Source organism: Kwoniella mangroviensis (assembly GCF_000507465.2).
Source record: "Kwoniella mangroviensis CBS 8507 chromosome 1 map unlocalized Ctg01, whole genome shotgun sequence".
Classification (NCBI taxonomy): Eukaryota; Fungi; Basidiomycota; class Tremellomycetes; order Tremellales; family Cryptococcaceae; genus Kwoniella; species Kwoniella mangrovensis.
The window spans coordinates 12447125-12462658 of NW_027062533.1; the positions used below are offsets into that span (position 1 = coordinate 12447125).

A 15534-nucleotide genomic window follows, 5' to 3' on the forward strand; every position below is an offset into this window, starting at 1 on the left:
AAATCTCCTGCTTGTCCCTTTCGTTCTGCACCTCTCTGAAACACCGATTGATCGATTAAGCATAACTTCTTCCCTCTTCCAGTCGAATCGTCCAGTGATAATACCCTGTCGGTCGAATGAATAGAAATGAATCGAGGTTATATGAAACCCTAAAAGTGAGACATAGATGAATCAAGTCAGATCAATGACAACCAATTTACCTTCATTCCCATAATGCATCGTCATTGTCATCGTCATCGTCAAGATATGATATGATATGATATGATTCGACAAGATTCTTCCCATACAGACCTCCATATTGACCAAAGTGACAGTGAAAAAGAAAGATCGATTTTAACCTACGCTATCATGTAACATCCTCGTTATCCTTTCTTCCTCTTTCTCTCTCGGTTCTAAAGCTTGTGAGACTTCGTATAGATCACCTCCTTTTTCAACTTCGTCTAATCCTCTCATGATCCACTCCAAGACGGGCTTACATCGAGCAAGGTTATAAGGTTGTGATTGGTATTGAGCGATATCTCGAAGGATTTCAGCGTTTAATGCTCTCTTGAAGAAATTGATCAATGGCTGTTGTTGTACAGCTGTTCCATTAAAGTTGAGAGTGGAAGAAGTAGAAGATTGTAATGGTTTATTCAAATTGTTCGTCAATGAAGAATTAGAATTCGAATTGGTCAGTCCCTTCATCCCAGCAGTGTTGTTGCTGTTAGGTCCACCAGGTTGGATGAAATTCTTATTACCGTCTTCTATAAATGTCAAAGCGGAGAGATAGAACCCTAATGAATGGAATTCAAATCAGCTTCCTTATCAGCTCTGCAATCTCACTAGAAGTGACTGTACTCACCGAAGAAAGGCACACAAGGTGGATTGATAGTCTTCAACATATCTCTATAATTCGCAAAATTCTTGGTCGAATCTAACGTTTTGTCCAAATCTGATTTCATACTTTGTGTTTTGGCGCTTAACAACTCCTTAGTCCGTTTCAGTCGAGTGATGGGCGCAGAGTTCAATCCAGCTACTATTCCAGCCATCGAAGAGAAGTTGTTGAGGTTTCGGCATTCCTACACACACCCTCCACATAGTTAGTTTCCAATTTTTTCACAATAGACCATTCAACAAGAAACGATTACCGTCCTCGAACAGGAAAGGGGTAGACTCACCGCAGCTACCTGGATCAGTATCTTCATAGCCGTCGCCCTCTGTCTGACATCTTTCGAACTCAATATATGCAGAGCAACCCATCCTGCCATTCGATTCGCAGTGAGAATCACATTCCGTACATTGGGAGCGTTTATCGAGCCGGTGTTTTCATCTGCCCAAGCTCGATTGAGACATTCAGAAGGCTTAATACGTTGGAAATGAATGAACTCGACGATGGTCAACTGCCGGGCAATCTCGAGTGGAGAGACGTCGGTCAGACGCAACTGTCTTCCGGTGACTCGGGGTAAGAGGGGTGCTGGGGGAGATAAGAGTGATCCAGATGCTGAACCTCGAGTTTGTTCAGGTTCACCTTGACGCTATGTAACGCAAGACGTCAGCGCTGTAGTTTCTAAAGAAACAACGATGGAAAGAGGAGTCGAGTCGAAATATGGATACATGTGGATCATTCAGGAAGAACTCATACTCACACGTTTCCCCACGAGCGTCAATAGTTGCTTGCTCATCAACTCGCTGCCATTAGCCAGCAAAGTTGTATTCGCAAATTCTTCAATCCTATCTAAAACTTCATTATCTGTCTGCTCGATATAATGCCTTTCCAACCATGTTCTGAGCGCGTTGGCTACTCTCAATCTGATCGGAGCTTGTTTTTTCACTTTCCATTCCTGGGCTTGTTCCAAGTTAAGACCGTCAGGTTGAGACATATTGTATCGTTCGACGAGGTGATCGAACAATTCGTGGGCGTTGGTGAATGATCGGAAAGTAAGGAGGAAAGCTTGGAAGAAAGGTGTATCTAAATTGGGTTTAGTCAGCATATATTAGGCGGAGGTTATAACGGATAGAATCCTCTTGGCAGCAGCGACGACCTACCCGTCGAACTATGCTGGGTCAATCTTACTACCAGCGCTCTCAACGATCCAGCTTTGACACCACCTTTATCGTCAAATATGATCTCGCCAGGTGCAAAGTCATCGGACAGGTACCAAGGAGTTTCGGGAGGTGCTGGCGGAGGCACAGTCGCATTGATAGGTAGCTGTGACATATCTTCACCAAGGAGTTTGGCGAGTTTCTTACTTGGTGTTTTATTACGTTGAGTACCACGACCTGAATGTACAGAATCATCATCAGCTTACAGTCTCACTCTGGAGCGATTGCACAGTGATAATGCAACGTTGAGGTCAAATATGATTTAGGCGGGGCGATTCTCACCATCAGCATCACTTTCCGCTCTATTCCTCCTGAAAGCTTTGAGTATACTCGATCGATTCCCTTTCTGACTCCCACTATCACTCTCTGTCTGCTGGTATGCCAGGCTCGTCGTACTGCTCGTTCGACTTCTCTGAGGTGCTAAGCTGGTGGTACTGGCCGAGGCAGATGTCAAAGGCATCTGGGCAGGTTGATCTCGAGATTCCCCGTAATCATCCGCATCTAAGAATTCTTCCTCTAGTCCTCTAACTCTATGTCGTCTGGAAGAACTTCCAGCTCCACTGAAGCTCGTACGGGAGTTGGAAGAGATCATAGAAGTCGGTCGACCAGATTGTCTTCGAGAAGATTGATGGTATCTGAATGATCGAATACCGATTTGACCCCTTATCAGACCTTGATCGACCGCTGCGACTTGTTCACCAGATATTATCAGTAGAGTAGGCAATGCCCTGAAAGCAGTAGTCATCCCCACAGAAAGAAGTTCGAGAATGGGTCGTACATCTTCGAGGGGAGAATCGATTTTCTGAAGTAAGGAGAAAGAAACTTGGTTGATCTGTTTCGATGAATTATCTAAATCTGTTATCGCTTGACGAGCTTGATCTACCAGATGTTCATATTCCCTCAGATCATCTTCTCTCGATCGAACCCCGTTCCCTAAATCCCCGGTATCGCCATCGACATCGATCACACTAGCTATGTCCAATGAACCTGTCATCTCTTGGAACTTTGTCGACAGTCTAATGAGATCCATGAGCCCATTCTCGGTCCCAATCGTGATGGTAGTGATGTTTCTCAGGGCATTATCGAAATCATTCTTCAGCCTTTGACATTCTACAACTGAGCTCTGATCCAAGATATGCCAGTCATGCTCGTTTCTATCGGTTCTGCCGAATCCCCATTTCCCACTCAACGGCTCTCCAATAACATCATATCCTAGCCAGGCATCGATCCTTGATCCTTCTGCATTATCTACTCCGGAATGCTGGGTCGTACCTGCCAAAGCGGTATTTGGGAAGTTGGCAATGACATCTTTCACTTTCGAAGCTGAACGCATCACTTCTGCCCATATGGAAAGACCAGTTTCAGGAACCCGCTTCGAAGTGACTGCAGCATGGGTGTTTGCTGATAATAACCCGATACTACCTATCAAAGTCATATCCCCTACCCAGCTTGGTCGGGGCAATTCTTCCATTCGATCTAATGGTCCAACATACCCAAACGAATTCAGCAGTTGTCTGATCGCCGATAAAGTGTTCTTGTGAGCGGTTGCAAGCATTTCCACTGCACTTTCCTCTCTCATCAAAGCAGCGATCATCCCACTTTCACTTCCTAGATCTTCCGCACGGGACATCTCTTCCTCAGCCGCAGATCCAGCTACGGAAGCTTCGAATATCTCTCTTAACGCTTCATTCACATTGTCCATTAACAATCCCATGGTGGGCTTCTTTTCAGGTTGTATCACAGCTTTCAAGGCTTCAGCGGTCTTTCTTTCCCATTCTTCCACTGCTTTCCTCTGGATCTCTACTGATGCTCTCATTGGCCTGGAGGTGGACCCTACACTGAGTCGTTTCATTCCTACACCCACATCTATCATGGACGTCGCATCACCTTTACTAGCTGGTAGATCTCGACGGGATTGTCCAGTGAGACGATTATAGTAGAACCATTCTCGTCCGTCGTCGCTGAGTTTCGCTACCCACGGATAAGGTATGTCGGCGGATGCTTTGGGAGGAGGTCGGAAATCGTTATCGTCCGATTGGACAGAGGGAGACGGATCGGATGATAGAGAAGGTTTGGCGAAGAAGTCATTATCATTTTGGGTGAATCCACTATTGTCCTCTTCTAATTCCATACCTTCCATTGGCAATTCCCATGAATCTTCTCCAGTCTGAGTATTATGATAATACACCTATAACAGCCAGTCAGTTCATCTAATCTTATGGTATATAGAATGATGTATTCGCACTCACCTGACCATCTGGGGTGATAGATGGTATCCACGCATCTTGAGAAGCGCTACTACCACCTTGGACTGAATTCCTTTGCTTCCCTTTGGTCGAGAGGGGATGCTGCGTCGACGAGGAATGGGTGGAAGCTGCCGATGGTCGAATTGTATTCTCCGTCTCTTCTCTTCTTCGACCTGGTGAATAGCCAAACTCATTGAGTTCAGGAGGAGGAATCATCAATCCTTGTCCTCCTTCAGCTTGAGCACGTCTCCTTCGAGCGACTTCTGCAAAAGCCTGTCCGTCATCACCATCATCATCTCCCGCTAACATCTCTCTTGCCAATTGGTCTAATCCAGTATCACCGCTCCAATCTCCCCATCCACCTCTTAGTACGTCATCCATCCTTAAGACATCCTCCGGAAATTCGGACTGCTGAAAGGGTAGTCCACCATCTTGTTCTTGTAATCTCTGCAAATCCTCTTCGTTGATTTCTTCAACGTAATTGCTAGGGAACCAACCTCTCTGACCATCCAGCATGCCATCCCACCAGCCGCTCTCCAGCCTCGCAAAGACCTGTATCAAGTCTCCAGCATTGAATGACAGAGCACTATGATCAGTAGCCTGGAAGCTGAATCTAGCTCGAACCAGAAACGGTCCGTCCGATTCTGGTTCTTCTGTAGTGTCTTCTAATGGAGTTAAAGGTCTATGCTGGTGATTATGATTTTCGTTCCTTGATCGAGATTGCTGAGAGGGGGACGAGTGAGCGACTGAGTCACCACCTGCGATAGCTTCGAGTGCTGCATATGGCGATATGACGGAAGAGGTAGAGAAAGGACGGGAGGAGGTGGTATCGGCCATGGTCCTGATGGGGTATGTATGATTTGGTTTGATGGGGTATCAACGTATATCTGTAGAGTTTATCGTCAACATGAGCTGTTCGTTGGGTGCATTATGCTGGACGGAAACACGAAAATGCAGTCTCAGATGAAACAATAAACGATGAATGAGGAGCGGTTGATGTTGTTGATGATATGGTATGAATGTGATCGGTGACCGTAATTTACACAACTCAAAACTCACTCTTATTGTTGTTTACCTATCTCTTGATGTCCACTCATCCTCGCATGTATATCGAAAAGGCAAGTTGACCACCTGTCTTGGATCACAGCCAGACAGCGTATAGAGCAGCAAGACTAATGCGCAAGACGCTCCTGTTGAGTGGTAGATATGCAAGGTGTGACAAAGTGGGTGGGTAGGTATTTAGGTAGGTGGGTAGTAGGAAGTCTGTGCTCCAATCTAGTGATACCGCTACTGCTATTGCGAACCGGGATCTGACTGAACTCATCTCACCACCCAGCCCTTACTCCGACTGCTTATATGCATATGGCAGCCATCGAAAAGGTCATTTAGCTGTCGTCTGATCTGTACTCCTCCTATACATAGCTGAACAGACGCCAACAAATTGAATATATCCGTAAGTACCCACACTGTAGCCCCCCATTGCCATCTCCGTTCCTCATCAAATATACCTCCGAGGCGATTCCCGATCAAGCTTACCGCTCAATCTTGAAACTAGACATTTCCAAACAGTCTACTAAGGTTACCATGCGATCTATTTCCTTTCCGACTCACCTAAGAGGGCGTAGAGCGAGAGCATGAAAGCCATAGACTGTTCTTGGGACCTTGATCTTGGAGATGATGAAGAATAACAGGAATGTGGGCCGTCGTCGAGAGATCCATGAATATCCCATAAAAGTCCGACAATTGATTCATCTGCATCCCTCGCATCCGCTGCAAGCGGGCTAGACACAGACATGTCTTCCACATAGTTCGGAGGACTTTCATCTCTTATGGCTTGCACGTAAGTCGGTGGATCATCTTGAGGGTCAATCTGCGTTTGCGGTACTCTCTCGCATGTCCCACCCCCGTAGCCTTTCGGATCTCGTGGGGACGCAACAGATTATAGAAGTGTATGCAGCAGTCCTAGCACGGCTAAGGAGGGATGTACTGGCGTTGGAGCAAGGTCTGCGAGTGTCAGTCTTAGTTTCGCTGTGGCCTTCCGTAGGTTGAACGTTGAGCTCGGATGAGATCGAACAGCTGTCCGGGGTGTGGAGGCAGTACTGGGAGGGATCATGATATTGGAAGTATTCTGCGGACATCGTGATAGGCACGGTGTGTGGCGCAGATGATTGCTGAGAGGTGAGTTAGAGAGGAAAGAGGCATAGGAAGCTGTAATGCTCATAAGTCAATAATCACATTGGAGTAGGGATCGTCCATCCTTCGTAGGGCATCATTTTCCATATACGATTGCGTGTAAAAGTGACGATGCGACACGATGAGTCCGCGAAGTAGACAACAAAGGTTACGATTTGTGAAAGGTGCAACAAGGTGAGTTCTCGACGGTCGTAGTCCACGACCTGCGACACTCAAGTGACTTTTCTGATTCATCCTCGCAGCATCAATTTTTCGCTAAGCGATTTCCGACGCTGTACTCGGATGTACGTATACTATAAACCTCAACAAGATGTCTCTTCAGAACAGCACCTTTTCACAACTACCCGGCCGTCCAGATCTATCCTCTGCCGAGAATGACGCCAACACCAACGACACTCAGTCCATCACGGTCTACTCTAAATCTCGATCAAACAGCTTCCTATCTGGTCTATTCAAGAAGTCATACGAATATCGATCTCTCACTCTGACGAGGAATTCTACTGATGGGGCTTTATGGCTTGAAAGGGGTAATGAAGATCCAACTCAGGATCCGAATCCTTCAGATACACAGGAAATTGTCTTTCTGCCTTCACAAGAGAGTTATAAAACCCTATCTCAGTTCACGTCGGAAAGCTCACGAACGGGGTACTTACTGTTATCGCCCACAGGCATTGGCGTAGTGGACGGAGTAACGGGCTGGGGATCAGCCATCAATCCTTTACACCTCATACCCCATTCTCCTTCCAACTCCTGTTCCCAGGACAATGGCAAGCAATATCACGAGAAACGCCTACGACTAGCTGATCTTACTGATGACTGGCTTGCCGACTGGAGAGAATGGAGAAGATCTTATAGGTCCAATCCATCCACTTCAATACGACCGAAAGAATTATCCAGGGAAATTTTGAGTAGATATAGTGATTGCGCTGTGGTCAGTGCGAACAAAGAGACAATAGAGGTGATCAGACCGTTTTTGAGTAAAGGCTTGACTAGAGAAAAACGAGGGCTCGATGATGGGTTGAATGTGAAGGGGTTTGTACGGTAACAGAGGGGCAAACAGACTGAGACCCGATGAATGTGCTGAAGATCAAGGTCCTTCAATTTTATCGTATAGCTCACCATATCATGCAGTGTATAATAATGTTTCATTTGTCGACATCCTAACCGTCCATGCAAAACGAAAATTATCTACTGAGAAAAACTCTCATCTCAAGGCCTGCCATGCCTTGGCAAAAGCAACAGAGGACTTTGAGTCTGGAAGAACGAGACTCGAGATTGGAACCTTCCTTTCGTTCTCTCCGTCATAAATACTGCGTAAATGGAGCTCGACCGAGTCTGTCTTGACCAAAGGACAGGTCGCCATCCCTTGAATCCTGGTACAAAAGAGGCATCCTGAACAATGGTTGTAAGGCGCATGCTTCTTATCCGATATGACCGTGGCCTAGCGTAGTCCACTCTACCCTATCTTGACTCAATAGGTATAAAGTTCATCTCGCGAGCTACCATCCATCTCCTCAACCTCTTGTCGAATCTCTTCTCCAATTCTAACCTACATATAACACATCGATATGCCTCAACAATCGGCACAATCGTCCAGTGGGACTGACCCCACTGCGATATGCAGCTGTAAGCGAACCGATCAACCTTATATCACTGTTCCAGGGTCTCAGCAATTCTGTGAAGAGCTTTGTGTGAGTGACTTCCTCAGCCCCTCGGTCCAAAATACACCACGTATCGTTAGCACACCTCTCGACCTAGAACGCTAATTGCAGATGCCACTCAGAAAAATGATCCCTCATGCCATGCGTCTCTATCAAGTCATTCACAGAACATGCAAGGAAACTACGGACAGGGCGGTACTAACGAAGGAGCGTTTGAAACGTTCGATAGCATGGCTTCGCATTTTGAAGGCGCCCAACAAGGTTCCTCTGAGAATTTGGGTGGCAATTTTAACTTTTCAGCGCCATCTAGACCTGCTGAACGAGGAACGGCAGCTTATGACCGGATCCAAGTCAGCGGCTTGTTGGACATGCAAGCACAGGTCGCGAGTATGAGTCCAGAACAGCAAGAAACGTTCCATCAATGGTTAGGGCATTACACGAGGACAGGGGAAGAATGGTATAACCCGGATGATGGTCAACATAACCCCAATGCTGGATAGGCTTTTGTTACTGCATGCACTGTGACTATCAGAACCCTACTACAGTAACTTCAATAATTGCCCGCCTCCATCAAGTGTGCTGTAGCGAACCCTTTGTACTGAAAGTACGTCGCACTCATACATATCTACCATGCACTTCATCGTCCCTTACGTTTGAGGGGTACATTTGTCGAGCAAGACTGGTTGGTAGGATGCACTCTCTGAGCAATGGGCGTGATGAATCGCAGATCGTCTCGGTCAGTAGGTTGTAAAGAGGTCTTTTCTAAGTGCTTCGTATCAAAAGGATTGTTCGCGAACTTTTTGCAACTGCGAGCAATGAGAAGGCGCATCAACACATTGTACAAAAACTAGTATTCTGCGTCTGCTCCACTTCATGCTGATTGATGTTCGTCTTATGTTTGGAGATCTACTGATAAAAAAGGAAGTAACAAATCGAGAAAGAATTGTCCGATCGTGAGCCCAAAAGAGAAGATGAAAAGGAGTGAGATCCAAATTGAACTCAAAATGAAGAAGATCTAAGTAATGCGTGAGAATTATTTTCTAGTCCGAACACAGCCGTCGCCATCTAGCTCCCAGCCTTTCTTACAGTCAAATTGACAACTACCGTCGATACACGAAGAATGGCCTAAAGTGACACCTCGAAGGGAAGAACAACTGTAATGACTCGAACATTAGCATGCGTTTCAGAAGCAGATATGGGACGAAGAAGAAAAACTCACTCAGTACCCATGGCAGCAGTGGTGTTAGGGTGACCAGGTGGGTTGTAAGCACCGTACAAGCATCCACCACATGATTCCAAATCATGCTTGGTATCAATACACTATATTTATCACATAAGCATGGTTCGTGACTCATTGTTTGAGGTACGTAGACTCACCTCGTAGCTGTCTGCATCATTCTCCAATTGACATGGGGTGAAGCCCTTGGGGCACCAATAAGCTTGCATGGTCTCTTGTTCGGCCAAACGACGTCTTTCGACTAAAGACCTTCGGGCCAATCCTGAGGCAGTGGCATCGGCAGGATGGGTGTAAATCTACGTCAAGGTCAATTGGGATCCAGGTAGAGGTCATTTGGTAAATTACTACTCACTCTGTTGACTTGATAAGCACAGGTGGTAGTGGCACCTGTGGACACATAGTCGTCACCACAAGCATAAAGATAAGTGTTATCTGATGTCTAAGCATATAATTACAACTGATCAGCGCCATTTTCAATTTTGAGGAACTGTTTGACAATATGACAAGTGACTCACGGGCCAGATAGCCATTAAAGGATAGTTTCTACAGGCAGTGAAGATTGCGTAAAAATCGGTCGAACTGGATTGGACTCCGATTGTATCGAATCGGTAGTTGTTGGTACAAGTATAAAAGTCGTATGTTGTGTGTGTGATCTAAGAATTGAATATTTAGTCAGTGACAGTTTAATAGCCGATCCACTGATCAACAAGGTAGATCTCCGGATACGATTTCACTCACTGAAACCTCGTAGTTAGATCCACACCCTCCCGGATTACCTGTGGTGATGACATCAGTGGTGAATGTGTTAGAACCACATGAACATCCTCCAGTAGTCGATAGCCATGCCGAATAGATATATGTTGTATCTCGAGAATAGCAAAATTCCTAGACGGTCCCCAGTATCAGTCAACTAAATCTTTCCATCAAATCAATAGCTGCGATATGGATACTCACCGCACAATCGGTTGCACTTTCCCAAGAGCCTGAGCCTGCACCACCGTTAGGTACATAAGATGTTGTGGTACATGAAGCGAATTCTGAATTGTATGTCACAGCCGATACCATCGAAGGCACCGCTAGAGCCAGTAAGAAAGTCAGAGAAAGTGGGAAGGATCTTCCGAACATGTTGATTTTGAGTGAGTGTGACTTGTTCAGGTTGATGTCGAGTCGAATTTGTGTATGTGATAGGTGTTCAATCAATGTAGACTTTTAGAGAAATCAATTGAAATGATACGCTAGGAAAGAGAGAATATATTCAATATATTTCTTTGGCGAATTCTGTCTGATCAGCTGGTGAATGCATGGAGAAGGCTTGATGTTCTTCATATCCATTTATATGTAGATGGTATTCGCCAGACACGTCAGTAGTATCGAGAGGTGAACATGACAGATGAGACAAACAAGAGCGAGATTTTACCAGAATCTCGTAACTTCGTTGGCGATCCGCAATGAGCCTTGTGAGGGCCATTCCGTAAACGTTGAGGACCCGAAGGAGAGTGTCCAGAGGTCCAGCAAGGAAAATGACTTAGCTAACAAAAGGATGTGAGCGGATAACATAAGGGCCATGGCGGTGTAGTGAGAGATTGGGACATCAGATACAGTATGTATCTTGACTAATAAACATTGGGGCTTTTGATGATCTACTGCCTTGACTATAATACTGATATTAACGTTAATGAGAGTTTAATGTGTGCGGTACATAACACGGTCTCCCGCTGGAGTAATTAAGCATGCTACCGTTGATGCAAGATGACCGCTGTCTAAGTAGGGTAGTAGCTCCCCCTTGTAGGTTATTAACTGGAACGCACCTTTGCGAGTGCAACAAAGCAATCGAGACCTGCCTATCAGGTTATCTCTGATCGCCACAGAAATGTCCTTCAGATCCGCGGGTGAATTCCCTTCGATATCACTGAAACATCCAGCATTTACGGCATTCCCCCTACGCGTTGTTTATGATCTAACCTTTTGTTTGTGTTTATGCCGTTTTAACGTTTCTGCCTGATTTACTTGAATACTACACTAATGAAGATCTATTGCACATCCGTTGATATGATCTGACCACCTTGTCGAGTCGGTGCCTCCCTTGGTTACCGAGACAGCTCATCGGCCGCAAGACTCGAAGACCTGGTCTTAGCGAGAAACAACGGACCGAGGGAAACCACCTGATATCAAAATCCACCGGATGTTACTCTACTAAACATTCGAGGACGTATCGCTGTGCGATCTGCTCAAATGCGGCTCAAAATCAAAGTCTACTAGCCTGCACAACCTCCAGGATATCTGACGAAGAAAGAGATTATGTCTCATAGGTCAAGGCACATTCCTCTAAGAGGTCTGAAACGCTGAAAGATGCCTTCCTTTCTAGCTGAATATCGAATGCAAAAGTCGTGCCCAAGGTATGCTTCGGCACACGAGTAGCCGTGATCTTTTCCACTTGTCTAACAAATCATACGATGGCTTCCAAGACGAAACATCAACATTGAAGCTTCCTGGTGACATCCACTGGCTTCTTTTCTGACAAATCGAAGGTCACTTCTACAATGTGAAACGATAAATAGCCTTCAGACCGCATCGTGCTCTTTGTTCTCGTCCCATTTTGTTGTTCATTGTTTATGAGATCAGGTTCTGCACAGTGGATCTACAGCATTCAGTGATTGCAATTCCATGATTGGGCGCATCTAATTTCGATGCGATAACGATATTGAAGAATCCATGAACATGACTAAATTCCCTCGTGTTTTGGACTAGCCAATAAACCATCGATCAGTTTCCGCAGGGTCCTAGCTAATTACCAATCTTCTTTGTGGCTTCCTCCACTGATCCTTTCATTCTGGTGCTTTTATTGCTGTCTTACGAGGGCTTCAATCATCCCTTGTAGGAAGTATATCCGTGAGTAACATGTTGAAGGGATATCCGATGTACTCGGGCAAGCAGAATACCGTAACTTCTCACGACGATCATCTAAGTGACATCAAAAATGGAAGGACATGAAAGCACTGCGCTATGAACCGAGCCAAGCTTGGTTTTGCCGGAATTCCAAACATCAAATGAAGAATCGCACAAGGCTATCGTGGCTTGTATAAGATCATGGTTGGTTGACTAGCTAGGTCCGACAATCGACTTCAGAAGCTCTCTGCTATCTAGTGACATTTGTCTCTTCGTCCTTCCTATCCTTGCATATACACTCTGCGCTTACAGAATAGATACTCTTCCACTCGTTCTCTGCACTTTTCATACGATAATCGGTCTATACGAAAAGGCACAGGAACACAATGAAGATTAGAGTGAAAGAAGTATTGAAGAAACTTGAAAGTGACCATGTGCCTACCTTATCGCATAAAGAATTGTTCTTAGCTACCACTGATTTATTACCAGTCACTGACGAGAAGAAAACATGGGACTCATGGACATTTGTTAGTGAATGATTCGGCACTAGATGGCCCCAAAGCTTTGAGACTACTGACATGACCCTTTGATGGGACTGGGTTTACTTCGACAGGTCGGTTTCTGGGTAGCAGATTGCTTCAATTTGAATACGTTCCTCATCGCCTCTTCAATGATAACAGCGGGACTTAACTGGTGGCAGTGTGGGTGGATCCCGACTAAATAATTGACCATGGTCAATTCACTGACCACGGGTTGATAGCACTTTTATGTGTTGTCATAGGTTACTCGATGGTGGGACCCTTCATCGTTCTCAATGCTAGACCAGTAAGTCTGATGGCCTTCTCTGATAGAAAGAGTATCTGGAATCTAATGACTTGAAGGAAGCGGTATGGGGACTGGTCTTTCCAGCAGTTTGTCGAACCACTTTTGGCGTCTTTGGTACTTTCTGGCCAATATTCACTCGTGAGTGCTGAGCTACCATTTTGATCCTTCAAACGTTTCTCAAACTGACTAGGATTATATTTGTGCATCTTACTCAGGTGCCACGATCGCGTGCGTCTGGTGGGGATCCCAGTGTTGGCTTGGCGGACAATGCGTTCACGTATTGATCAGAGCGATCTGGCCAAGTTTTACCAGTATCAAAAATACCATGCCTGCTAGTACGGGCACTTCGACTGGTCAGTCTGCTCGCTGTCCGTCTCAAAGCTTTCGGTGTAGAGGTCGTCGACCAATACTGATTGTATCTATATTTTTCAGACTATGTGATCTCATTTATCATCTTCTGGCTCTTATCATTACCTACAATATGGGTACCGATCCACAAACTCCGATGGTACTTATTCGCCAAAGCGATCGTGGGTCCATTGGCCGGTCTGACACTCCTCGGATGGTCAGTCAAACGAGCTGGTGGAGCTGGACCGATATTCAGTCAAACTGCTACTTTGAAAGGGTCGAAACTCGCTTGGCAGATGGTCACAAGTATAAGCGATTGTTTTGGTAATCTGGTGACTTTGGTAAGCTCAATAATCCACAATATTCAGAAGTACATTGAATCAATCGAGGTAGAACTGATGATATCGTGTTTAATGAGTAGATTGTGAACGCACCAGATTTCGCCTCAAGAGCCAAGACCCCCTCTGCCTCCGTATGGTCACAACTGATAACCATGCCACTCGGGTTCTCAATCACTTCCTTCCTCGGTATCGTGATCTGCTCCTCCAGTGCTGTGCAGTGGGCTCAGCCCATCTGGAACGTCATTAAGATTATGGAAGCGATGTTGGATGGAGCCGAACCCAGCAGAAGAGCAGGATTGGCTTTTATCGCCATGGGGTTCATATACGTAACGTGAGTGAGCTGAATGATTCCCTCCTGCCCTTCCGACCGCGACGAACGACGCTCACATGTTCACGATAGTCTCTTGATGAATGTCGTGGGCAACTCGATCGCTGCAGGATGCGATTTCACTGCCTTGTTCCCTCGATACCTATCAATCAGAAGGGGTGGTTATATAGCTGCGATAGTTGGGATTTGCATGTAGGTGTACTGCGCTCGGTCAACGAGATCGGTAACCCCACATATGCTGTACAGGGCTTATCTGATTATGATGATTTTCAATAAAAATCCTTGGCTACTGTACAAATCGCCTCAAACGCTGACCAAATTTCTCGCCGCTAACGGAATCTTCCTCGCATGCATTGCTGGGCCGATGATATCTGATTATTGGCTGGTACGTAAAGTTCATGTGAGAATTAACGATCTTTACGTAGCAGATAAAAAAGGTTGGTATTGGTATACGGCAGGTATGAATTGGAGAGGGTATCTTGGGATGCTATGGTATGTATGGTAATCTCCCTTTCCTCCCGCGGTTATGAACAGAGTACGACACACAGCCTCTCGAGAATCGGCCTGAAGCTGATGGATGTATGATAATGATCAGTGGATTCGCTATTAATTTACCAGGGTTTATCAGTACGATCCACCCGTCTATCAAAGTCTCCCAAGGTGCTATGAAGTTATATTACCTAGTGAGTATCCTTCCTTACTTATTCCAGTCCAGGAAATCTTACCAATTAATACACTGATGATCGTCATACCACTTAGCTATGGCTTACTGGACCGGGAGTATCAGGTTTAGTATATTACCTAGCCTGTCTTCTCTCTCCTCCACCAGGTATGAGCAAAATCTTTGAAGAAGTAAATGAGTTAGCCGGTGAACCGAGAGTAGATCAGATAGTACAAACAAATGGTGCATTGACGTCAGCTGCTGCCACCATGTCGGCTCTCTCGACTGCTCCGGAGATTGAAGCAGGACCACAGAGGAGCGAACGAGAAGTACGGTCCAGTAACGACATCGCTGATTTTGCTATAAGGAACACGGGCGATGTGATAAAGAGATCCGTTACACGGTAAAGTGTCACTTGTCAGAAGGGGATTATTGTCATTGTGAAAGTAGGTCGTGTCTCGCTGGTTCCCCTCGAGTCTATCAACGATCTTGGGTGTATCAGATGATCAAGGTTCTTCGAATCTGAAATATGATCTGAAGGGGTGTGTGAAAATGCATGCAAATGATGGGTCTTAATGGAAAATAAGTTCGTAATGTGACAAACATTGAAATGGATTCAAAAGCGAAGGTTGAGTAGTAATGAATAATGATTAATTTGTAAAAAATCGTTAAAATGCTAATCGAAGGTTGGTTTAAAAGACGTCTCACAACAACACAGTTCCACTA

At 45.5% G+C, this 15534-nt stretch overlaps 5 protein-coding genes across 5 annotated transcripts; 3 read left to right on the forward strand and 2 right to left on the reverse strand.

The window, feature by feature from the left end:
* Window positions 1-333: 333 nt before the first annotated feature.
* I203_104711 (uncharacterized protein) lies at window positions 334-5165 on the reverse strand (the record flags this gene model as incomplete). The annotated part of the gene is made up of 7 exons (XM_019143702.1): window positions 334-773; window positions 842-1058; window positions 1158-1514; window positions 1626-1948; window positions 2026-2259; window positions 2365-4270; window positions 4332-5165. 7 exons carry the CDS (start codon window positions 5163-5165, stop codon window positions 334-336), a joined length of 4311 nt encoding a protein of 1436 aa, XP_019006751.1.
* Window positions 5166-6831: 1666 nt separating this feature from the next.
* On the forward strand, window positions 6832-7566 carry I203_104712 (uncharacterized protein; the record flags this gene model as incomplete). The annotated part of the gene is made up of 1 exon (XM_019143701.1): window positions 6832-7566. One exon carries the CDS (start codon window positions 6832-6834, stop codon window positions 7564-7566), a length of 735 nt encoding a protein of 244 aa, XP_019006750.1.
* Window positions 7567-8089: 523 nt separating this feature from the next.
* Window positions 8090-8682, forward strand: I203_104713 (uncharacterized protein; the record flags this gene model as incomplete). The annotated part of the gene is made up of 2 exons (XM_019143700.1): window positions 8090-8212; window positions 8305-8682. 2 exons carry the CDS (start codon window positions 8090-8092, stop codon window positions 8680-8682), a joined length of 501 nt encoding a protein of 166 aa, XP_019006749.1.
* Window positions 8683-9215: 533 nt separating this feature from the next.
* On the reverse strand, window positions 9216-10544 carry I203_104714 (uncharacterized protein; the record flags this gene model as incomplete). Its single annotated transcript, XM_019143699.1, has 7 exons — window positions 9216-9336; window positions 9402-9502; window positions 9560-9715; window positions 9772-9858; window positions 9935-10072; window positions 10158-10304; window positions 10374-10544. The coding sequence occupies 7 exons, from the start codon at window positions 10542-10544 to the stop codon at window positions 9216-9218; spliced, it is 921 nt and encodes a 306-aa protein (XP_019006748.1).
* Window positions 10545-12691: 2147 nt separating this feature from the next.
* Window positions 12692-15215, forward strand: I203_104715 (uncharacterized protein; the record flags this gene model as incomplete). Its single annotated transcript, XM_019143698.1, has 11 exons — window positions 12692-12832; window positions 12919-13006; window positions 13066-13130; window positions 13187-13268; window positions 13346-13483; window positions 13563-13819; window positions 13900-14150; window positions 14220-14339; window positions 14394-14639; window positions 14743-14830; window positions 14907-15215. 11 exons carry the CDS (start codon window positions 12692-12694, stop codon window positions 15213-15215), a joined length of 1785 nt encoding a protein of 594 aa, XP_019006747.1.
* Between the last annotated feature and the right edge of the window lie 319 nt (window positions 15216-15534).